General features: G+C 38.1%; 1 protein-coding gene across 1 annotated transcript; it reads right to left on the reverse strand.

Moving 5' to 3' along the window:
• Window positions 1–484: 484 nt before the first annotated feature.
• LOC106153523 (sushi domain-containing protein 2) lies at window positions 485–22,352 on the reverse strand. The gene is made up of 18 exons (XM_087009332.1): window positions 22,031–22,352; window positions 18,815–19,105; window positions 18,255–18,386; window positions 16,055–16,217; window positions 14,393–14,650; window positions 13,716–13,848; window positions 13,100–13,273; window positions 12,445–12,864; window positions 11,848–12,131; window positions 10,600–10,743; window positions 10,191–10,352; window positions 8,266–8,397; window positions 7,896–8,021; window positions 7,411–7,662; window positions 6,364–6,546; window positions 4,193–4,375; window positions 2,644–2,700; window positions 485–2,237 (listed from the first exon to the last, which is right to left on the reverse strand). Exons 1-18 carry the CDS (start codon window positions 22,235–22,237, stop codon window positions 2,137–2,139), a joined length of 3,402 nt encoding a protein of 1,133 aa, XP_086865458.1. The 5' UTR covers window positions 22,238–22,352; the 3' UTR covers window positions 485–2,136.
• Window positions 22,353–26,765: the final 4,413 nt, after the last annotated feature.

The following is a 26,765-nucleotide window of genomic DNA, read 5'->3' on the forward strand; positions in this document are numbered from 1 at the left end:
AAAATAAAAAAGTGTGGCCTAATAATAAAAGCATCATTTAAGTCAAAAATTTTCTGTCGATTTAATAAATGTTCTAATTTATCCAGAACGGTATATTTATTTAAGAGGAGGCTAACTGAAATATACTTTTATTATTTGTTTATTTTGTATTTGAAAATTGCCCATGTCACCCTGTTAATTAGAAGGTCTAAGCTGGATCAAGTCCGTGCTAAAATTCCTATGAAGCTGTGCAGGAAAAATTATTCCTTTATTTCTCTAGCTCCTCAATAAACCCGGGGTAAGATTTTATCTAGTACCCCCAGGTCTGCGGGAGCTGCTCTTTGAAACTAAAGCACAGGTAGATTTTTACCTGAGATAAATATCGCCAGCCATTTAACCCTCTAATTAAGAGGTAAAGGAAGTTCCAGTTAGATGGATGATTAAGATGGGACTTGTAAAGGTAACGGGCATCGTTTACCTCAGTTTAAGAAAAGTATCCAAGACGGAGTGTCAGCGGTTTAATAAAATTAATTGAATTTCACAAATAACATGGCCCTCATATGCAATAATCCACAGTACCCTTTACTCATTCAAATGCAGTGTTTTATACAACTTGGGATAACCATAATTAAATGCTCGTTAAAGAATTGACTAGACGGGAATGGTTTTACACAGCTTCATGAGGATTTAGATCCCTCGGGTAAGAGATTTGAATGAGTATTAACTTTTATCAGAAGCCAGAGAAGTCATCTTACAGGTAGACAATGCAGCTCAGTTTGACAGCTAAGCACGCTCTGTTCTCCAGTGGCTCGATTGTCGTCATCGGACCACGTGACCACGTAGCTCATTAACTCCCAGGCCGAGAAAATAGGGCGTTTTTTAAAGCCAAAAATTTACAAAATGAGCTTTTAATTTGTGTATTTGGATAAAGATATCGTTAGTTGGGCATGTTTTCTGAAGAATATGTTCCGTTGAGGCCATTCTGACGGTATGAAGCAAATCCTTTAATTAGAAATGAGTTAAAAAAAACTGGCGTCCTTTATCACTTACAAATGTTAATTATAAAGTAGATGCTAAGATTATTTCTTATAGGCTAAACACAGTGTTGCCTACCATTATCAGCAAATATCAATGTGGATATGTCAAAAATCGTGGAGCCGCTCAGATTTTACGAGTAATAGATGGCATCATGGGATTTATTAATGCTCATAATATGAAAGGCATTATGTTACCAGTCGATTATGAGAAAGCATGTGATAGTATCTCCAAAGAATTTATGTTGGAAGCTTTGAAACTGTTTGGTTTTTGGTACATCATTGATTAAATGGGTACAAGTTATAAATGAAAATGCTCACAATCATATTCTGCATAATGGACGGATAACTGGTGATGCAAGCTTGAACGTGGAATTAGACAGGGTTGTTCTTTAAGTCCTTTGTTATTTATCATTGTTTGTGAACTTCTCTCTTGTAAGATCTGCCAGTCAAATGTATTTCTTATGGAAAATATTAAACTTGTGCTGCACAGAAACACGCCCAACAGTAAATGTTCTGATGGCAATGACACAAAGTTGGTCTTCAAATGTTGATGTATTCTAAATTTTACCCAGTTAAAACCAATGAAAGTAGCACTTGGTATAAACATATAAGCTTTAAATTTATACTTATTGTCTTTAACCTTGAACATGCGAGTGAATATCACAAAGAGTCATTAGTCTTCCGACTAAAAATCAACTTACACCACAACACAGAATACATTCTTTTCAAAAATATGCATGGTGCTCCGTGATATGGAAACACATCAGACTGGAGAGAAAACGTCAGCCGATTGCAGTTAATTGTTGTAAATATTCTAGATATCATTGAGTTTCACATTTACCACTTGAAACAAAATTTATAACTGTTACTTGGCTACAGTTTCACTCTCTTTTGGGGAACTGCCAGCAGGCTTTCACATCATAGGGAAGTTTGGCGTATACTTGTGTTTGTCCATTACTTATACTTTCGTTTTGGTTAACGAGGAGGCATACAATATATACTTGCAGCTCTAAGACTTTGCATTGGCATCTGAGTTCTTTGCAGAAAGAGTCTCCAAACTGTCTCCGTTACATGCAAGGCATTCATTTAGAATCGGGGCGAACTAAAACTCGGGATGCTACTAACGGCGCTTACACCTACACGCTGCTACGACAGTTATTATGACCACCAAAAAAGCTGCTGCCGCAATCCCAGTGGGAATTATGACGTCTAAGCCGATCTCTGAAATATCAACAAAATGGGTACTTAATACAAATAATTGTAATGCGGATGTTTTTGTTGTATGAATAAAGAAAAAAAAAATGAAACAGAATTGATGTGTGCACATAAAAGTACATAAATGCATGTTCTTGTTTAAGGTTGTGCATGTGCATTTCAATTGCTCTCCGTAACTGTGTCACTTCCATTCACGCATCCGTTTTCGGAAGGGCAACCTATGAGAAGTGGCAGAAAATGTACATTTACATTTACAAAGACAAATAATATAGTTCACATCACGTTCATCGATTTTAAAAACGACAAAGGAGACATATAACGACAAGATATATGTCTTGTATCATTAAAGAAATAAGGCATGTGTGCAAGTTCTTGTTTAAGATTTGCATGCCTATTTAAATTGTCTCCATACCTGTGCCATTGCCATTGATGTCAGTCCCATTCACGCATCCGTTTTGGGAAGAACAACCTATGATAGGTGGCAGAAAATGAACATTTGTAAAGAAAGAAAAGAAATCAAGAAAAGACAAACAATATATTTGACATCGTGTGTTTCGATTTAAAAATGACAAAAGAGATATATTGCAAGACAGCACAGGATTCAAATGACTGTGCATGGGCGAAAAGCGAGCTGTTTGAAATAAACAAATTTTGAAATTGACAAAGCTTGCTTGTGTTTATCGTCTGATTGATTTGATTTCACTTGCTTTCTGTATCGTTTTCAGAGAGTATATTGGAAATGTCCTGTTGTTTGTTCGTATTAAATGGTAAATCCATCAAACTTTCCTTAGGCAATTATTTTGCCTTTATTATAGGGTGGTACCCATTGTATTTATAGTGTTATATGTGGCCCCCGAGGGGATTTTTCCAACCCTTCCCCTTTCTTGATAAATGAAATGCTCCATAAAGCAGATTGAAAATGATAATGCAAATTGCATTTAATATTGAAGGAAGGTTAATTGCAGATAATGCTGCGAGGATACTCTTAAGCGATGGCGACCTCGACCAATATAAAGTTTTTAACTCCGTCGTCCGTGTTTGGAGCGCCAGTTCTATTTTTTTGAAAGCGAGGCGGATGAACTAAACACTATGATACAATTTGTAATCTAGTAAAAAAAAAATTATACCTTTTAATGTAGATCATAGCATGGCATACATCAAAAGAAATCTCGTTTATTATCGGAATATTCAATAATAATAAATATTAAATGTACAATATAATACGTTCTTATGCGAGGCGTATTTATCAGTTTAATTGATATTTTGTATAATTTTGAGGCTAAAAAACGCCAAAGAATATCTATTGAACTGGGTCTCATATCAAAGCATGACGTTTCGTTAGTATGCTCAACAAGATATATTTCCTGTATGAATTAAGCTAAAAAGAAACAGTAGTGATGTGTGTACATAAAAGTACATGGACAAGTGTGCATGCTCTTGTAAAAGTTAATGCATGCTCTTTGTAACTGTGTCATTGCCATTGACGTCACTTCCATTCACCCATCTGTTTTGGTAAGAGCAGCCAACGAGAGGTGACAGAAACGTTCATTTATGAACAAAGAAAGAAAAATAATCAAGAAAAGACAAAAGTGTATTTAACGTCCGTGAAAATAAAGCCAAATGAAATGGAAATGGATGTGTGTACTGGTACATGAAAGAACATGTGTGCATGTTCGTGTTAAAGATTGTGCATGTGCATTTCAATTGCTCTCCGTATCTATTCTGTGCCATTCATGCATCTGTTTTGGGAAGGGCAACCTATGAGAAGTGGCAGAAAATGTACATTTACATTTACAAAGATGCATTTTATGACAGGTGGAAGGAAAAGAAGGAAAGAAAATCAAGAAAAGACAAATAATATATTTAACATCAAATTTTTCAATCTACAAAACGACAAAAAAGAAATATTGAAACAAAGCAACCAGAATTCCAAGGGTAATGTCTACGATATATTGGCTTACCAACATATAGACATGAGCTGTTCTCGCCGTTCCACCGACCACTAGAGAGACAAGTTCTATTGGCTGATCCTTGTAGAATGTAGCCGTTGTCGCAGGCAAAGGTCACTTCTGCTCCAACCTGGTAACCACTGGTCACGTTCTTCTGCCCATTGAGTGGCGTCTCAAGTCGTGGACATAACACAACTGGAGGATGATGTTATGATCAGTATTCCATACATGAACAAACAGCATGTGAGGGACGTTAAAATCTATACTCCCCTACCAAAAAAGTGTCGCCCATACCGCACTTTTGTACATTGCTGCTAGGGCAGCCATATAATTTAACGTTCACGTAATAGCAAAGCAACCAGGGGCCAATTCCATAAAAGCATTCTAAGCCCAAGTTGGTTGCTAAACTTCATTCTATCTCTAGTTGCATACTTACTCTATTCCATAAATTCATTCTAGGCCTAGTATAGTTTTAAGTTTCATGCTAAAGTTAGAGAAGGTCTGGGTATCTTCTAAATCACTAGTATCATTACCTCCGCCAAGGAGGTTATGTTTTCACCCCTGTTTGTTTGTCTGTCTGTCTTTATGTCTGTCTGTCTGTCATCATCATAACTAAAAAAATTTTGGACCGATTTTGATGAAATTTTCAAGTTAGAGAAGGTCTGGGTATCTTCTAAATCACTAGTATCATTACCTCCGCCAAGGAGGTTATGTTTTCACCCCTGTTTGTTTGTCTGTCTGTCTTTATGTCTGTCTGTCTGTCATCATCATAACTAAAAAAATTTTGGACCGATTTTGATGAAATTTTCAGGAACTGTCAGAAGTGGGCAAAGAAACAGATGGTTAGTTTTTGGTGGTGATTCGGATCAATAATCAATCAATAATCAATAACCTTCGGCATAACTAAAAAAATTATGGGCCGATTTTGATGAAATTTCAGGAACTGTCAGAAGTGGTCCAAAGAACAGATGGTTAGTTTTTGGTGGTGATCTGGATCAATAATCAATCAAATCAATAATCAATCAATAAATCATTACGGAATAAAAACTTAGGGGTGAAACGACATTGGATGGAGACTTTGCTGCCTTGGCGGAGGTCTGCGCTCTCTTAGTGCTTTTCTAGTTCTAACTCATTTCTACTCATACCTCCGAAGTGTAAGGATGTCCAGGATAATTTTCGAAATTTTTGAACTCGGTGTTGCGCGATAGAAGGAATCCATTGGACATTTTTGATGATGATGTGGAACTTGTAAAAAGATACAGATTTTCCAGAGAAGGCATTTTGCTGATAACTGACATGGTCAAAAAGACATTACCCACAATACCAAGAGAAACCATGCCTTATTAACTTATTACAGTTAAATGGACACAGCATGTGTATTACTTACACAAAACATATTCTAAACTTTAGGTATTCTTGCTTGAGAGAATGAAATGAGAAAGAACATTGGATTAAATGTTTTGACAGGATATTTAATGTTTAAGGTAAATGTCCTTCAATATACATATGGAATTATTTTACAGACACTGGATAAATGGTATTGCTTACAAACTGAAATACAGTGGTGATGAATGGTCACTGTCATCTTTACGTGTGCTTGCATTAAGTTTATATTCTAAAAGTTCAATTTCAAATTTCAATTTGTTTTTGTTTTAACTTCAGATTCTCTTGCTTAATTAATTTGCACGTGATTCCATTTTTAGTTTGGAGAGTTTTGTCTTCAAGTCTTCCAAATATCACGAAACATTAGGGAACCTTGCCTTGTGCTGATTCAGTATGCTTTCCCAAGCTTTATTTTTCCTAGCAATGGTGTTAGCATGATCCCTGTGTTGACTATCTAATGTGTCCGTAAATTCTTCATGGCATTCGGCTATGAAGCGATTTTCTCGTGTCGAATAATTCGGCTTTCGTTGTCTCTTCCCTGAAGCTGAAGTTGCCATTTTGACCAGTTTCTGTATAGGGCTTTTACAGAATACATGGGAATGCCTTGATTAGTACTTCCTTCAGACTGCACTCAGTTAAACGTTCACCCTGTCACTGCCTATTGTTTGGCGGAACTGACCCCGTGGTTTTGTCGTTTTCCTATGAAGATACCATTCTAACTAGTATCATGCCAAGTTAGAATGTTTTTATGGAATTGGCCCCAGAACTCCAAGGGTAATGTCTACGATATATTGACTTACCAACATATAGACATGAGCTGTTCTCGCCGTTCCACCGACCACTAGAGAGACAAGTTCTATTGGCTGATCCTTGTAGAATGTAGCCGTTGTCGCAGGCAAAGGTCACTTCAGCTCCAACCTGGTAACCACTGGTCACGTTCTTCTGCCCATTGGGTGGCGTCTCAAGTCGTGGACATAACACAACTAGTGGATGATGTAATGATCAGTATTCCATACATGAACAAACAGCATGTGAAGGAAATGTAAATCCATACACCCCTACTAAAAAGTGTCGCCCATACCGCACTTTTGTACATTGCTGCCCATAGAATTTAATGTTCACGTAATAGCAAGGCAACCTATTATCGAATAAATTGGGGATGTGAGTAGTAAAACACTACCTTCCTAGCTTGATCATTGACATATACCTATACCAATTATATTTTTATTTATTCTTTATTTATATATAATTACTTTTTTCATTATTTTAACTTATTTTAAAGGTCATATCAGTAATTTTTTCGGTTTTTCTTCAAAGAGAAGAAATGTCAGGTATACGGAGTGGCATTTTTTACATTTGAACACCATCAGCATTAAAGTTTTCGTGTGGTCAGCTGTAAATTTCCCACTTAAAGATGCATACAAAGTCAATTTTTTGTCACAAAAAACGACCAAATGCCAGCATATAGTTTCAAGTAGCATAACTAAGAGAATTACCAAAAGGCATTGTTTAATTTTACCCGAAAATGATGTTTGAACGGATTTTTCTGCTAGTATGCTATGCTGTATGTCAATGGGGAAGAAAAGTAGGTCACGAAAGTAGGTTAAATTTCTGACCAGAAATTTAAAGAAATGAGCAGTCTAAAGCTCTTTTATGGCTGATCGAGTGATCTATTCAGTTTATCCCTTGGCATGTCCAATTTATTTGAGTCATATAAGAAACTAGTGGAAGTGGCTTACATGTGTTACTGGGAATCCATGCTCCACCGATGTTCGGTTCGTATGTACCTTTAAAGATACACATAAACCGTTAGCCAAGAGAGTTAAAGTAAAACCACTTATGCATACCTGGTTCCGTGTCAGTGACAGTTGTATCATAGTCCTCGACACTATTCTTGGTCGCCTGGGCAATGTCGGTGTTGCCGGTTGAGACGTAATCAAAAATACATTGGTCGTTGTCTCCACAGATAAGATGGAGTTCGGTGGTGTTTGTTGATGAGAGGGGGACCTCGAATAGGGGTTCAAAACTGGTATTCTGATACGTGGAATGATTTGTGCCAACCTCGTATGTAAACAATGACGTCACAAAAGTGGTTCTCCCTAAAAGAAATTCATGTATTGTCACAAATGTTTCATGAATGCCATCCCAATCAAGACAAGAAAACAAAAATGTTAGTTTGAAAGCAAGTTGGATGATATGAAATATTGACATGGCAAGTTTGACAAGTATAGTTGGGGAAATGCAAATTCGACATGACAGATGATGTGCGTTTCCTGCACTGTAAATGTCTCACTTTTTATTTGTTTTTAAAAACATTCAAAGCGCGTCTTACATGTTTCTCCAAAGTTGTAATGAATATTTCTGGTACTCGAGTTATGTTGTAACACAGCGCCAGAGGACGCCACCAGATCATCTTCTGTATTGTCATTCCAGGAACCCAATAACCCCTCTGTCTTATCTGTAATTAAAAGCAATTATTGAATTACGAGGCGAACCTCTGCGGTAAATGACAATATAATTTTACTTGCATAGCAAAATGGCACGTTTCAGGTACCGTCATAATAGAACCTGACATTGGGCTGTATAATACTGGTAATTGTCTACTCCAGCAATAAGCTACTTTGAGTTCTCTGTCTATCACGAAATGATTTTGGAACTTTGGAAAATAGTAAACACTTATATAATGTTTAAACCAAACATACTTTTCATAGACTCTGGTAGCAGCAGCATGAAATTAAAAATCCCCGCTACGTGTGTCACAGTGAGGGAGACACCATCATTGTTAAGGTCCACTTCCGTGACAGACGTGTTCATGTTTCGCTCAATAGTAAGACCTGGAGTGAAATAAAATAATTCGTAACTAATTTTCGATATAAAAACTCCATCTGATCTTTTAAACGCCCCCCACAAGTGACGGATAGCTGCATAAATGTCGATAGGCAAAAATATATTTACACACATTGGACAATAGAAGTGTCACCCCCTAAAACAGAGCAATAAAAGTAGGCAGATCTTGGGTAGTTATAATGCCTGGTCTACTTAAATGTGACTAATGAGTATAAAACCGCTAAACCATGGAATTGTATTGTTGGTCTTGTACAGGTTCATCAAATGTTATTCCTGTCTTCTTCCAATATGGCAAGATACAGGCAATTATCTAACGGTTATAGACGTCCAGTTATTAACCTGAAGAGGCGGAATATAAGCAATGTCAGAATATCGATACAGTTGAATTCTTCAGTCAGAACCGTGCAGAGGGTCTGGTCTCGGTATAGAAACACTGGATTAAGAGACAAATTGCCTCTGATGGGACGTCCAAGAAAAACTACTGACCGTGAAGACCGGCGACTAATTTTGAAGTCCAGGTTGTCAAGGTTCGACACTGCTTGTCAGTTAACAACACAGTGGAACAATTTCACACATAAGAATCATTAGAATGTGTCTGTGAAAACTGCTAGGCGTCGGTTACATGCCCAGAGAGTGTACAGCAGGGTAGCAAGACTGAAACCTCTTATATCGTTAGAAAAGTGGCAACGTAGAGTGAACTGGGGCCAACAGGATCTGGAACTGGACAGTCCATGACAATTGGTCCTATATAGTTTTTTCTGATGAGTGTCGCTTTAGTCTGACCTCTGATGACAGACGGGTACGATGTTGGCGAACTGCTGGTAAAACATCTGAACCACATGCACTGAATTTTCGAACCTGGAGCAGCATATTCATCATGATGTGGGGCTGCATCAGCATCCATGGCGTGTGTGAATTGGTAGCTGTTGATGGAAACATGAATCACAAGAAATATATCGATGTTTTGGAGTTAGGCTTGCTACCATCTATAACTAAAATATTCGGTGACAGGAATATCCATTTGTTCACCAGGATGGCAACGCTCCTTGTCACAGGCCCAGAACAGTTGATGATTGGTTTGACCAGCAGGACATTCGCAGGATGAAGTGGCCTGCCCAGAGTCCGGATGCAAACATAAAAGAAAATGTGTGGAATGATATGTCAAAACTTTTGACAACTGCCCGTCCAACCAGCAGACAAACTCTGTTCGATTCAGTTTTTCATGCTTGGTCTAGCATAAGCCCTGAACGCATCAGACAATTATATGAATCCTTGCATCGTCGACTGGCAGCTATTATTAGATCACGTGGCTATGCCACTAAGTACTAATTTTGGACTTGAAACTGCATATCTTGGTAGAATGTATATTTTGTTCTCATTTTGTTTTTTTTTTTTTGGTGAAATTTGATGTTAATAAAATGATACTGAGCATATCATTCCACATTCATTTATCTCCCCCAAAGTATTGGTTCAGTAGGGGTGACACTTCTATTGTCCAGTGTGCGTATTTTCTTTCTAACCAGCACAAATGTACCGTGTACATGTACGTTCAATATACCTGTAGTATTAATGATATCCGTAGCTATCTGACCAATTTGAATTTGAGAATAGTTGATATTCTACGGAATGTACGTGAGATATATTGAAAAATAAAAATATGGCGTAAAGCTGAAATGAATGTTATTATATAATAACAAAAGGAAACATACATGGAGAGAGAAATGGCACACAAAAGCGAATGGTTCTCACTGAATTGCAATTAAAGTTTATTCATCTTTACCTTCGTAATTTGTCACCCTGTTTCCAAGTTCATCAAAATCAATTCTGACTCCGTCCACTAGCACATCGATTACTCTCAATAAGCTGGTCCTTACTTCCACCGTGCTGCTGTTTGACCCTTTAAACGCAAAAGCAGTCCACCCAGTGGCGGTGGGACTACCACCTATGGATAATACATATTAACTGTAATTAAAAGCAGTTATTGATAAGTGCTACGCCATATTGAAAATTAAAGAATAGGCGGATGCCTATAGGACGTTATCTTTCTTTTAACAAAAATATTTATAATTTATCCTGGAGATTTTACTACAAAAAAGTTTGGCTGTGATATTAATGTCAATTAAACTGTCAATTATTTTGTCCTAAATTTTGAAAATGACAACTAATATATCATTCCATCATTCCCCTACCGCCAGCATTCTGTACCGTCTCCGCCCTGCCCTGCATGGTAAAGGAACCATCGTTGGTCTTCACAAGGGTGTATTCACCAGCTCCATTAAACGTGTACCGCAAACCGTCCAGCGTGATGAAGTGGGGGTCACCGTTACCGACAGCTGAAAAATTGGCCTTATAATACACTCAGATCTTAGGTTGTAGACAGACTAGTAGTAGGCCCTACATAGCCCAATACTTTGGTACATTTGTACCCCAGAACCTTCAGCTGTATAAGCATGTTTTTATTGATGTCACACCTAAATGCCTCGATTTAGAATAAATATTCAAACTAGAGGATCAGGGAGGCAATGCCGTCTCCGGGTATTGCACTATCAGCTGTAGTGAGCCTCCCTATGGAGGAAAAGGACACCACCTTTACAAAATGCAGTAAACAAGAATTATCAAGTTTAAATCCAAATTTGTGAAGTGCGGTTCATGGCAAAAAGTATGTCAAAATTTGAAGGTCACAGTTAGATTGTCCAGTTCCAGAATTAGAGTTTTCAGTTTCGGCATCTAATGGCCACTTCTCCCATGAAAATGCACCGATTGACCCCAAACTCATGAAGATGAAAGATGACCCTAAGGGTAGCATCTGCAAAGAATTCCCATTATTAGAAAATTTTTTGCCCATTTAACATTGAAATTATTAGGTCAAAGGTCAAATCCAAGGGCATATTTGAAATCTCCATGTATGACTTTCGGTCAGCCATCTATAGAAATTTTTCCCATAATGCCTTCGGTTTGGGAGATATTTCACATTTAATTTTGCAAATTTTGGACAAGGGTGTATTTCGACGACGGCAACACCTAGACAGGTGCACTCTCAAAGCCCGAAATTCACATGGATCGAGTTAAGATCATAAGTGATCTAAATACAAGAGATGGATATCCAGCTTTTTGTTGTCTAGGAGGGGAAGCGATAACGGTAACATTGCCGATGCAGAGAGTACGGAAGATACAGCGCCGCGCTGGTGGAATTATTAAAATCGATAACAAACGAAACACTGAACAGATATGAGTCTTTCTGAATCAATTAATCGGTAATTTTTCTCTACAGCGGAAAATAATAATCATAACGAATTTACTAAAGTATCAAAAACATTGTACAGGAGCATTAAACATAAATAGTAAGACAGGTAAAATGCTTTTTTCAAACAAACAGATGATAAGCATGAGAATATCAATTACTGAAGAACAATTACATGTATTTATCTAACACGCACCAGGTCTTGGTGGGCGGTATCTACTCCCATCATCAGAGGGTCGTCTTTCCATGTACGTATCCTGACACAGTTGTTCATCTCCCGAATACTTGCAACAGTGATAATACGGCAGGACGTCCTGGTAAAAATGGTCGAGGTACGGTATGACCACCGTCCCTTGGTCCAAGTTAAAACAGCCCTTGTAGTGGGCTCTGTCCAGTGTTCCACCGCCCAGCTGACCATCGGCGACGTTGAGCAAAGATCCTCCACTATTGTAACAGCATTGCTGACCGGCGCCAGAGGGGCTAGGTTTTTTGTTAAAAAAACAAAAAAAAAACTGGTAAAAGACATTTTGAGGCGGAAATCTAAGAAAAAAATACTATTAGATATAAACTTAAATTGGGTCCAGATAACCCTTTCTTCAATTGAGCAGATGCATTTAAAACACCGCCTGTGTTTATTTTAAACAAACAATGACGGGTGTACAGGGCACATAATTTACATTGGTACTTCGTTTGCTTATTATTTAAGTACAATTCTTCGGTAGGGAACGCTGTGGACCTCTCATAACAGGGTAGTGCAGGAAAGAAATGGACATAAATACAGAAGCATCCACACCTACAAACGTTTGAGCGAACACAATGTGACGCCCCAGGATGAAAGCCACAGCTGTTTGGGTCTCTGCTCCTGCAGGCAGGGTCCTCTGAAAAGGTACCGCGGTCTCTGGTGGCCTGGCGAAGTGTGACGGGGCATGGCGGAAGATCTGTGGGCAACGGATCTTTGGAATCTTTCTCGAACCAAGCCTGACACATCTTTTCGTTCACATCCCTGAACTTCTCTGCCACTTCATCTTTGACGTCTTTCCATGTTTTTTGTGCCCCTTGGGTTATTTTTTCTTTTATGTCGTCCACGACTCTTGCTATACCATTGGTGATGCTTCTTTTACGCCTGTTCTGTGGACCTTGCTTTATTTTGGTTGCTATGTATGCATTCATGTACCACTGTAGTACATGGATATCAGACCAAATGGCAGCTGCCCTGTTATGTATATAGAAATATATGTCAAAGATCAGATATTACCTGTTTAACTCAAATAAAGTCTATGTTTCCGTAGATTTAGAGGAAATATTTATAAATGTTAGTAGACGGATGTTGAAGCTAAAGCACTTTCAGAGAGAGGAGGTGAGAGAGAGAGAGAGAAAAATCAAGCATGCGTTGTAGATTCTTATTATAGTAGATGTTGAAAATGAAATGGATAAAACATGCAACTCACGTGTAGTTTGATCCCGAAGCGGAACCTGCCGGAGTTAACCGAATAGCTCCGAATGCCGCTATATCGCCAAAGTTTCCTTTCCTGTAAAGGAGGTCGTCTAAGTCACCAGTACCATTGTTCGATATATTAGTGGCAATATTGACCCATTTTTCGTTGAGTTCCAGATTTTCATCACTGAAATATTTCATCCAGTTATTTTTTTCAAACAATTTTCATCACCAAAATCAAGATACATTTTCGAGCCTGTATCCGTTGATAATGTAAAAATTGTGTTGAAGGCGAGTTAAAAGTATTTCAGCTAAAAACTACACTGTCATGTTCATAATTTTAAATTTTTAAATAAACATTAATGGACAAAATAAGTTGCTCATATGCATTCAATGAAAAGATACAGTAGAAAAGATCCGTAAGAATAATGGAACATTTCATGGCAGCACAATTCCGCCTTCGCAATAAAAGATCTCGAGTTTTCACGATTTTCTATTCCTTGGACATGTATAATAAGACATATTTCCCCAACATTATTACAAATGTGCAAATTATTATGAAGCTCAAATCTTTACAAAGTTCTGCATAATTATCACAAAATAATAAGATTATAAATAAATAAATAAACCTGAAAATAAGCAGGTCCAGGTCCAACGTCGACGCATCAAGTTCTGCCGGGTCCCACTGGATGACATAGGGTCCCTTGTCCCACTTTTCCTCATCAACTCGCACAATGTTAGGATCATTTATCGCATCCATGTCTCAAAAAATAATAAAATACGCCACCATTAACACAGATCCATTGCTTGAGCTCCTTATAGCATGTGCATGTTTGATAAAAAAAAATTCAATTTTGCAGCGTGCCTTACACCTCTTTTTATATAACCATTTTTCTTATTTATAAATATATCGATTTATCTATTCATGGTACTTTCACAATTTACAAAGTGTCTATGACACCATTTCCACATTGAAACACAATGATAGATAAAGAAGACTTTAACATAAGAAATTTACACAAAAGAGACAAATCACATTAAAAATGAAAGTATGCAAATAAATACTTTTGTGGGTACCTAACTACATGTATATAGTGTACCTATTGTTATATTGCATTTTATACTTTACATGTGCGTCAGAGCAATAACATATACTTGACATGTAAGAAATGGTTATTACGTCAAATTGCTTTCTTCATTTTTATTTTGCAGATTTTATAAAACAATGAATAATCAAATTGTCCACGGGTTAGCAATCCGGAAAAATATTCTCATTTTCATAACGAGAAAGTAAAACTGACCTTACCTGGAACAAACGCGCTGCCTTCGCTAAAATTCTGTCCACCATTTTGGGACACGTGCAATGACACCTCCGCGTTTCCCGCCTTAAACAATGGCGGCGAGTAGCAGGCGATCCTTAGTGTGTTGACAAAGTGACCCGGGACGACAATGTTACCAAACTTGCACAGAAACTGGTCCGAGGAGTTAAAAAAGCAAGGTCCCGATACAAGGATCTCGGTACCTCCTAACGCGTTTCCTTTGACAGGAGAGATGCGTAGTTTAACTGAAAATGTATGAGCTTGGTGTGATTGCAAAATTTCACTTAGATAAAATAGTAACATACATAACAGACCGCCCGCTTAATTTATCAATAATATAGAAAATCAAGTTATTGATGAGCCATATGATATGCATAATCTGACTGTAAATAAGTACAAGATTTGCTTATAAATACCTCAAATATTTTATTACAAATCCTAACAAGATATGTAAAAATATTTTAAAAGGCCACGGATGCAAACTCTTCACCAATTATAATAAAATGAATATGCCTCGGTCACAACCGGGCGCACGAATTTCAGGATTGTACGTCCCCTGCGAATTTTGGGTGCAGTAGGGTTCGTAGAGGTAGAGTATGGTTCGTAGAGGTAGAGGTAGAGAAAACTTTGCAAAATAAAGGCGCAGATCTGCCTTGTGAGTGGCAGGGGCCACGTGAGATGTCCTTTCAAGCAGAGACACTAATTGCAAAGTGCGATGGCCGTGGAAATTGTACTTGAGTTTGCCTTGCTTCCTGTGTACGTACCACGCACTCCCCACTTCTGAAGAAAATGCAACGCTCGGCGAAAGTAGTTCCTGTTTGCGTCACTTTTACTTTACACTTGCCTCACACGACCCCGTACGTCAGTTTTGTATCCTGTTCTCCCATTTTTCTTCTCCCTCCTCCCTTCTTTTCTGCTCTGTAAGCTTCTTTACCTTGCCTTTTGGTGGCATATTAGAAGCTGAATTGAGTAAGATTTGAAATTTTTGTACACGTTGCACAATTGACGTTTATTGTCGACACACAAACGTACGTCGTGGGGGTGACACACGTGCGACGCACTCTCGTCGTGCTTTCGACTTTGCACGTTAGCTGTGAGGTCGTCACTTGCTCATTCATTGCTTGCTACGTGCGCCTTAGGCAATTAACGCACATCTCACTTGCGAACTCCTCGCGAACTCTTTGCGAGGGGGGGGGGGCAAGTTACGCTTGCGGCCTCGTTGTTCGCAGATTATTTGTAGAATCTTTTGCACATTCCCAATGTCCTCCGTACGTGCTTACGGGCTGTTTGCGAACTCCATATAACGCAAGAAGGACTTGCATTGCACGTGAGATTCTGCGCAATATTTGTATGCATACAGGGCTTAAGGGCCCGTACGGCCAGTGTAACGTGACAGAGTCCCCCACGATAGGGAGTACGTTTCCCATTCATTTGTACAGGTGAGCGTCGTCCTAATTCTGACCCACTTAGGTCATACTAGCCCTATATATATATATATATATAACAATATTACTTTATGGAGGGCGGACTCTCTGTTACACGCACCCTCAGTTTCGTTACACCGGTTGTGACCGAGGCTTTAGACAAGTTTATCAGTTTGGAAATGGAAATCAATTTTAAAAACGATAAACTGTCAGCCGGGGACCTACCCCCCACATTGCAGCCACCGGCTTCAACACCGATGTCATCTACTCGGAATATCCACCGTCCGGGAACGTTGACGTTGGTGGTGTTCTCTATGTCGACGATAGCAGGAGTCCTTGATCCGGGCACTGAGAAATACCTAAAACCGTCACCTGCATTGAAACCGACCTGAAGGAAAACAACCTATCAAACCTCAATTTGCAGAACCTTACAACAAGGCACAAAGCATAAGCCTTAAGGATATTGTCACCCTTCGCCCAAACCGCATTATTTACTGCCTTACATACATTATTTTGGGTAATAAATAAATATTCGGCGTTCAGTGACTAAATTAGTTAACATTTGCACATATGTCATCTTATGGGTGATGTCTTAATTGCGTTTTGGGGGTAAAAACTGAACAATTGGCTTCTCAAACTTATCTTTTACCAGAGCACCCACGATCACCGTCGATATTCTATATTTTCGGTGTTTTTTCACTGCTTTAAAGTAGCACAAAGGTAAGTGCATTATTGATTCATTAAATGCAGTAAAAAACTCATTTTCAGTATCTGGATGATAATGAAAGGTTACAATAACCTTAACCAGCGTCAGGACTACATTGCAGGGCGTCTCTGGTATAATATACTAAATTGAAGAATCCATTCAACAAGAACAACAACAGCAATAATAATAATAATAATAATAAACAAGACAGCAAAGCTGTCAACTTTTCAGACAGAAAGCAGAAAATAAAGATGCAGAAAATAGGTAATTTTGTCGATTTTGATACTATAATAAATAATGCTTATGATAGCACAGCCAATCAACACTGAATTCTAACCATGCACTACGGGTAACATGGTCAATAAGATTACAGTTCAGGAGGATGCGAGTTCAAATTCACACAAAACACGATAACAGGTATACCATCATTTTTATATAATCAACTAACCAATATTGTTAAGATGCAGAAAAAGTAAAAAGAACTTTCACATACCTAATTAATTCAATAATTAGGCAATAAACATGTCTTAGAATCAAATCTGATGAAAAACCACTTATATACAAAACAAAGGATAACTATACTAAAATGCGTTTCCTTCCATTTTCACCACTTTTTTCATAACATGACATATTTGCTCCATTCTGAGATTCTGAACATAGTGAATGATTGAATCTGACATGAGTTTGTCTCCATTCTTGACACTTTATTACACAATACACAATGACAGGTTCACCGTCATTTTTATACAATCAACTAACAATATTGTTAGGATGCAGAAAATGTCAAAATAACACTTCCATGCATCAAATTAGTCCACTAATGAGACTGTTAACACGCCTAAGAATTGAATCTGAAAAGAAAAAAAAAACAAATTAAGGCATATCTTTATCAAAATTGAACCAATCAAGCTTATTTTCGAACTTGATCTGTATATTAGTCAGACTGATCACCCCTGTGAGTAACAAGACAATGGGCTGATTGGTTTTCCCTGAACTGTGTTATCATGTTTTTCATATATGCTGAAAAAAAGCGAAAAACAGCATAACTTTTGTTAAAATGGTCTAATCAAGCTGATTTTCTAACGCGACCTGTGTTTTTGTAACATTGATCACAACTGTGGATTTTATGACTGTAAACCAATCGGTTTTCCTTGAAATGTGTTATCAGTGTTGATACATGCTGAAAAAGCGAAAAATCAGCATAACTTTGGAAAAATAGCCCGATCATGCTGATTTTCAAACTCAGCCTGCGTATTATGAATACTCATCAGTTCTTAAAGCTTAAGGTCAAAGGCAAAACAGCTTTCACTTAATTATCATGTAATCGGTGGTAAAAGTGCACGGCGATGGCGACGAAGGCGACGGCGACGACAGACGCAGGTGACGGCTATATGTACAGACACATTTGTGTCTGTACATAACAGAATTGATTTTTTTCCTTCTTTGTCTTCTCCTTCCTGTTATGTTATTATTCTCAAATTAACCATTAGCCAGTAAAAAGATGTGTCACCTTTCTTTTCTCAAGGTAAACGTATTAATTTATTTTACTTCTATTCAATATGCGTAAAACTTCCTTTTTTTGACTCGTAGGAAAGAACATTCGTTTCCAATAATATATATCTATGTATAAAATTGACTGAATTAAACATTATTACCAGTGTTACTGGAAAAGGTATTGCTATTGTTTTAGCATCAATATTAATCGATGCTCCAACCCACCTGTGCCGGTGTTCCTCCCAGCCCGCCACTGCCACCACTCGCACCTCCTGTGGTCCACGTCACTTCCTTGTAGTTAAATATGGCAAATGATTGGCGGCCATTGGTGACCAATACCACTTGGAATGTGTTTGTCTGAAAACATGTTTGAATATGTGCAGTCGCGTTTTAAAAACTTTGCTTTTTTTGTGGGAGGGGGCGGGACTTCATGCCACCCTACTTACTCGCTGTGTGGAAAATCAATCCAGGCATTGTTAAAATCTTCTGTGGGTATTTGTTACTTTGTTGACACTTGAGTTTGCTGCTGTACAAATGTGAATTCTATACTTGGAGTATAATCATTATTATTTAGGCCACCTTTCAATTACAGGTACAGCATATGTTAAAGAATAAAAACGTTAAATATTATCATTATCTCTAAATACTTTTCTTGATAAAATAAAACCTATCGCATAAGGCTTAGATACAAACAAAAATCCACCTGTTCCTACGCAGTATCTATCTTTCTGTCTTTTCTATTATTTACATTTAAAAAATATACAAAAATAAAGTAATGTACTGACATTAGTCGCGGAGTTTCCGTCAAAGTAAGTGACGTTATCATAGGTGCAGACAAAGGCCCAAAAGGCTGTGAACTTGGACTGTGACACGAACGCCTCTCTTATGTCACCCGTGGCTCTGCTAAGTATGGACAGATCTGTCGTCTGCCGGTAGAAGACTCTTCCGTGGTTTCTGTTCGTGTCCACGTCAGCCCAGAATGGGGCGATGAGCCTCCGGTTGGAATCCAGCGGGAAGGCTTGAGGCGTGAACGTAGAGACGGGGCGCAGGAATGACACGGCCCCATTGGTATTGACCTGATGGTGATGAAAAATAAACAAACAGTTAAATATATAAATAAATTAATAAACCGAAAGTTGAAAACAAATACCCAAACATAGAAGAATGGATAGTTAAAAAATAAATTGATAAATAAATCAATAGATGATTGAATAGAAAAATGAATTAAACAATCAATACAGACCTGACATTTACTATGGGATCTTTTTTCCAAATCGTAATTTATCAGTTTTGTTCCTATTTTGCTGACTGATAAATGAAAATAAGCATTAAAATTGTGTTTTAATAACTTTTAATAATCTCTTTGATGTCATTATGACATCAGTTCTTTAATTGAATTCGCCTTTGTACATACGACAACCGCTGAAAGCGATATTTTGGATCTCCATATTTTCCAAATTATCGTCTTTAAAAGAGTCACACGCACGTGTATTAAATATTCGATACGAGTCGTCATCCTAAAATTATGATGCAGTGCGTTGGCAAAAGTTTTTATTTTCAAACAGTTTCGCACGAATTTCGTTTGTCGGGTTGCAAAGAGGCCATAACCTTGGCTAGGAGCCCAAGTGCATTTGGCAAGGAAGAGCCAACAAAGGAAATTCGGGGAAAATTAGGGAAATTGTAAACTGGTATAAAACCTGCAAGACCAAAAATGCTTATCTAAAATAAAATGGCGTAAATGGTAGTTATATCATTAACAAGACTGCTAGAATGTAAACTGAAATAAGTTTTAATATACTGCAGGGATTAACATGGACAAAAGTAAAAAAAGTAATGGGACTTTTAAAAGGATGCAGGTTCAACGCGACGCAGCGGGGAGAACATTGAACCTGGCCTACGCAAAAAGTTTATGCTTATTAGTAAAAGAAAAATGAGAAAATAAATACATTACAGAAACATGCAATAGGGCCCATCGTAGAGAGTAGCATAATGAAAATAAATAATTAAATGAACATGAAATAAGACATGCTCATCAAACAGACATAGCATGAATAAAAAAATGTTAATAAGAGTCCAATCAAAGCATATACATCAACCCGTCATGGGGCGGGGGGGGGGGGGGGGGAGATAAAATGCAAATGGTTATTAGTAAAAGAAGAACGAGTAAGTTAATGTTCTCAAATCATGCATTGATTTTGACTCGTGGTAACAGGGATAATAATACATAAATAAACAAAATATGTTATTAGAGCATGCCCATCCACCCAGGGAAGAGAGATAATAACATACAATGTACAGTAGAAGCATGCTCATCAACCCACCGTAGCAGGGATAAACGTGCTGAACATAACGCTTCTGCAGATAGGATAAACTGTAGAAAAATTCCCATCGAAGTAAAAGCCGATGAAATTTGCTGAATTGAATATTGAAGCTGAAGGCTGAAGATAACATCTTGCCTAATCGTTTCGTGCGCACTAATAGAATAAAGCAAGCGCACTATGGGGTCTGGCAGTGACGCCCACTTGATATAAGTAGCAATATGAATGTCATTTGATACTACCCCTATAAGGGAGAATTGAGCATGTGCGGAATGCGCATGTGCATAGATCTAAGTTCTGGAGATTGGTGTCGCCATAAAATGTCGTTTGACTACGCCAAACTCTTTTTTGACAGAACCATGCTTCGCCAAAGCCAAGCTTTGACCAGTCCAAAGGAAGACTACCCAATTTAATCACAATGCAACAGTGCAACAGGCATTGTATACAGTTAATTGGTGGCGACACACCTAACTTCACACTTCTCCAGTCAGATGTCTTTTATGAGATCACAGTTGTTTTGAAAAAAGAACGCATTTTTACTAAGGTATACTTTTGAAACTGAAATATTCCATATTAAATGTCAAGTATACGACATGATTAATGGACAGATGAACGAATGAAGCAATAAAAGAGAAAATAAACTAAGCCAATAATAAGAAAGATACACTAAACATAGATAGATAACAGACTTAAAGCATTTGAAACGCTATGCATCCATCCCAACATAGCATACAAATACGCACACACTCACATGAATATTTCAACAACATCAGAGCAGCAAACTTTGAACATGTCGAGAATCTGGGAAATTGATTTAAGAAGTTTGAACTAGCCAGAGTATCAGGTCAATAAAGGCTATGCAAATTAATAAAAGTCCAGCATTACATGTATGAAGTGGAAACATGTCACTGTAGAGAATGATAAACATCTGAAGCGTGAATAACCTTTTTACCGTTTTGCGACAAGGATCAAAACCTGCACCGCAAAAATGATAATAAATAAATAAATAAATAAATAAATAAATAAATGAATTAATTAATCAAATCGATAAATAGGCGACATACTAAAATTTCACGCTTGAAATACAAATGTATTTATTTCTTTTTCAGTCCTAATGGAGAAAATCTTATCTTATACAGGTAAATATGTTCTGACATGAAGAAACTTCTCCAACATAAATTATTCCTCTTAGTACTATGCCCCTGCCCCCCCCCCTTCAAAAAGAAACCAATAAAAACATTGCACCCTGCTTTATCATTTTTTCATCAGATAGTTCCTTTCAATATTTGTAGTTGTAATGCTTTTTCTAGTTTCAACTATAAGGCGCGGTGTCTTATTGGACTCTTTCCTGACGAAATCAGGTCAGCGCTGGGTGCAAAATAAATCCCTTACCGATTCCACGTTCCCGTTTACCTACTAAGAGTAAATAACTTCAACACACACAAACACACACACAATCTGGACCCAACTGGTTTTCATTTACAAAGAAAACCTAACAGTATCTGCAACTAAAAGCGATCGCAGTTTGTTTCGCTTTGTTCACTTTTAAGGATGAAAGTGCATCAGTTTGCTTATTCGGCCAAATACACATGTACGTATAATAAAGAAATCAATAAAAGTAGTGAAAAAATCACCGTGCACCTAAATTCTCTTAGGGCAGAAACAATGAAATGTTCAACTTACATAAAGTCTGGTGTGAAGTTGATCAAAGTACGGGAAACCCGTAGAGAGCGTTATGGCGGACGTGCTGCCGTCATCATTCACCGGGGCGGTGACGTCGCCGTTATTTGTGCCATGCGGATAAAGAATACCTTCTGTCTGTGCTGATGTTAAACTCCGTCCCCATTGAAAAAGAAGAATAATCATGATGGTATGTTGCAGGTGCCTCATCGCAAAAGAGAGCGTTATACTATTTAAACAATGTTTACACACTTTCTCCTTTTTTCTCTAGCATTGGTTTGCTTAATCCTACAGCCCGTATGTCGCCTTTGACACTGACATAACACCGCGTGTCTAAAAACATCATAACTTCGTATTTCACCTTTATGATTAACGATCTGTGAAGAATGATTACATTTCTTCCAAAACGCAAAAAACACAGCGATTATCTCTTTCTCAAAAGTTGCTAAATAAAGAAAACGAACGAGGTTGAGTTAATGTGAAGATGAATAAAAAGCCAATCAAATTAATAAGATTAGAAAAAACCAAAAGTATTTCGGATCCCTCCGTACCTTCCAAGAAGAGTAGGTAGCCTCGTTTTTGACTGCCGACTCATTCAACAATGAAACCACGATTTTGACAACAAAAGCCTGACCCCGTTCAACAACTAAATGGAACGCAGAGGCATTCAGGGCCCCGTATCTCGAAAGCATCGCGTATTGCGCATAGCGATATCACATAGAGGCTATAATGTATTATACGGGGCGAGTATTGGCGAGTTACGGAATCGAGACGCTTGCGCACAGTCGCAATGCGCGATGCTTTCGAGGTACGGGGCCCCGAACTTTTGAGTAAATCTGCTCAAAGACACAAACAGTGTTGTTTCCCCCGTTGCGTTTTCTTATGAAATGATCAATGTGGTTTCCCTTGAGTTTATTTGAGAAGAAAACAAAAACAAAAAAACTCAATCCTTTTTTCCTTTATGTAAAGCAGAAAACCGGGTGCGAAATCGGGTTTTATAATCGTTGATGTGTTATTAAAATAAATGGGCAGGTACGTTGGAAAAGAAATAATACTGTTGTACTGCATCTACCTGTAGTTGATACTTGGAATTTTCTCTCGTTTCTATAAAATATAACCACTAAACACTAATTAAAAGTATATGTTAAACGATTCCAACAGTATTTATCTTATTAAATTACAGGGTTGCTACTTAATATGGAACATTTCTTATCATTGTTATTTTTGAGTGCTGATTAAATTTTTTTGGCTTGAGTCATTAAAAAAAGTATGTCAATGAGTGATAAAAACATCCAGTCTTCTGTTGTGAGACATTTTGGTCAATGATATCAAATCTGACATAAGATGCCATTCAAATGAAAGGAACACCCCCAGAAAACCATATCAACAGTTTGATGTCAGTATTAACTTTAAGCTAAGATATTAAAGAAAATGATAGCCTCCGGAAAGTGATATGTTACACAGTCAAAGAACTCACTACAGTAAAGCATGAAAAGTCAGTAATTACGGGTATGACCTCCAGCAGCCGCTTGCAGCGCCCTCATCCTACAAAGCATACCCTGTGACAAGTTTTTTAGAGTTTGGGTGGGGATATCATTCCACGCAGTGGTATTTGCCTTTCGCAGTTCATCACTATTTACCGGTCGATGACCATAGCTATTAATTCTGTGAGTTACTTTTGCCCAAAGTTTTTCAATTGGGTTCATATCTGGAGAGTTTGCAGGCCAGGGCAGTTGCAGAACCCATTGGTTTTGAAGAAAAACAGTGATTCTGCGGCCTCGATGTGGGGTTGCGCAGTCGTCTTGGTACACAAAGTTGTTCCTTAAGATGACTCTTACCAATCGAAGCATTGTTTGCTGTAGAATGTCTCTGTAGGAAGCCTGGATGAGGTTGCCTCCTAGAAAAACCAACTGGTTCTGGGCACCGACATGAAATGCTCCCCAAACAGAGACGTTACCACCCCCTGCTTGCACCCTAGGCAGTACACAATCATTGTTTTATGCCCCTCGTACACGTCGGTGAACACGGATTCGACCAGCAACCCTAAAAATCCATATCTGGCCTCATCACTGAAAACGACGTGATGCCAGTGTTTTGGCTGCAAACGCACGTGGTCCCCAGCCCATTGCTGACGTCGCTGTATATGACCTGCTGTTAACAGTGGTTTCCCTACTGGCCTTTGTGCAAAATAAGCGGCTTGCAGTAATCTCTTGTTCACGAGGGACCTTGAAACGGGCGTTTGAATGACATTCTGCCTCTCTTCTCTGAGGACAATGGTTGTCTTTGTACGACCAGCACGGCGTCCTCTAAGGAGAAGGCGATCCTGTCATCTTGGTGTGATACAAGGACACCCTGATTGAGGTTTAGGAGTAGGTGCCCCTGTTGCAGCATTTCTTTGGATGACTTTACAAACGGTTCCTGATAAATGTTGAATTACCTTGCAATGGCTGTCCGTTTCTGGCAATTTTCTCTGAGAGCACGAATCCCATAGTAAGCTGCGTTGCTTAGCTGTCGAACCATATCTTCACTAAGGTACCTGTCAAGTTTCAGAACAATCCCTTTGTTGCTTCTCTAAACACACTCCAAAGATTTACCAAACCCATGCGTTTTTATACAAGGGCAGAAATTGCTGAAAAGACCACCCCTCATATTTCTGACCACAGAACATGCAACCACATGCATCAATTGTTTCGAAAGTTGTGTGGTAATTAGGTAACACACCTGGCTACACATGGAGTGACACCTCAGCTTTGGATTTAAAGTAGTTAGAGAGAAATTAAATATTTTGTAGAAAATTTACTCGCCAAAAAATAATATTCCATATTAAGTGGTAACCCTGTATATGATACATGCATCTACTGTATTTTACTTCGGCCAATATATCATGTTGAATGAATAACATTTGGTGGTATATGCCCTTAAAACGCTGTCTCAGTTTGCTACAGGTTTTGAGCGCAGCGACGGATAAAACAACAATTACAAAATCTCACAGTTAACATGGGGTTTCTTGTAAACGTATTAGTTGGTTTGCATAGGGGTACTCAAATGACGCTTCTACAGGAACAGGTGCATGTACCCACTAGACAGTTAAATATAAGTAGCAATATGAATGTTCATTCACTATCATATTAAAATCTTTGGAGACGCGTATATATTACATATAACCGTTCCAATAATGCAAGAGTCCATATTATATACTCCCCTAGTAAATATCATCCCTCCCGCAATTATGCACATTACTACAAGGGTACCTATAGTTTTAAATTTACTACTACATAACAACTAGGGAATTGATCATTGTGCAAATTTGGGATGCGAGTAGCAGAACATTGGCCTTGAACATTGAACATTAGCCTAACCATTGAAATACACCAGCACCATATGCAGCTCCTAAGTAAGAGGGATATTTTAGTTTATCAAGCGGTTGAGATAGGAGGGAGTTTAACGAATGGACCACGGCAGGAGTACCAAACACACCAAATATGAAAACAACGAAACTCATTTTTACTCACATGAATTTTATTTTTACTCACTCCAGTGCTTGGGTTTGCCGCTTACCGTGCATACACCCCCAATATTCCGCACTAAAATACCCCCGGAAGGTGCACCTGCCGCTTAGCCTGCTTTCACCTAGAACGCGTTCCACCGCATGGCGTTCGCTTACAAAACTGCGGTCGGAAAACGTGGCCAAAAGCTGTAAAATGGTGTAATTTGCACGGAATTGACACTTGCTCGTCATTGTTGAAGAGTTAGTGGATCGTTATAGCCATAGTACAGGGTATTAATTGTAATCGACATCGACATTAGCGGGACTAAAGATAGACTTCTCTTCACTTAATATATATATATATATATATATATATATATATATATATATATATATATATATATATATATATTGCGGTCTTGATCATAAAACTGATACGTATTCTCCGGATACTTTGAAAACCTGAAAGATACTGTAAACAACAAGATTGAGGATTACAGTTTGAGGAACTCATGACTTATATAGGTTACTTCAAGAGACATTCGCCCTTGAAAAATAAAGGCTCTTGCGAAAATACGTGTTATGATTTGGAAATAGAATGGGGTCAGTGTACATGTAATACATCTCCAAATACCCCCACTCTGTGATGAAATTAAAACTGAATTTTTTTCTTAAATAATAACTGAATGTAAAGGGCACAGTGACAGAAGAAGTAGAAAAATGATACCGCCAGAGCAGGAAACGGCCCCGAAAAATTTGACTGACTGCTCAATCCAAAAAGTGAAACCATACACGTATATAAAACTGAACGTTTTCAGAAAAGAAACGCCCATCAAACGCAATAGTCGTTTCGGCCGTTTCAGCCAATTTGTTATTTCCCAATCATTACATTTTGTAATTACATACACACACTGGACAAAAGAAGTGTCATCCCCTAACTCAGAGTAATAAAAGTAGGCAGATATTGGGTATTTATAATGCCTGGTCTACTTATAATGTGACTAATGAGTATAAAACCGCTATACCATTGAATTGTATTGTTGGTCTTGTACATGTACAGCAAATGTTATTCCTGTCTTTCTCCAATATGGCAAGATACAGGCAATTATCTAACGGTTATAGGTGCGAGTTATTAACCTGAAGAGGCGGAATATAAGCAATGTCAGAATATCGATACAGTTGAATTGTTCAGTCAGAACCGTGCAGAGGGTCTGGTCTCGGTATAGAAACACTGGATCAAGAGACAAATTG

Source organism: Lingula anatina, chromosome 3 (assembly GCF_051362555.1).
Source record: "Lingula anatina isolate TDL-2025a chromosome 3, LinAna3.0, whole genome shotgun sequence".
Lineage (NCBI taxonomy): Eukaryota > Metazoa > Brachiopoda > Lingulata > Lingulida > Lingulidae > Lingula > Lingula anatina.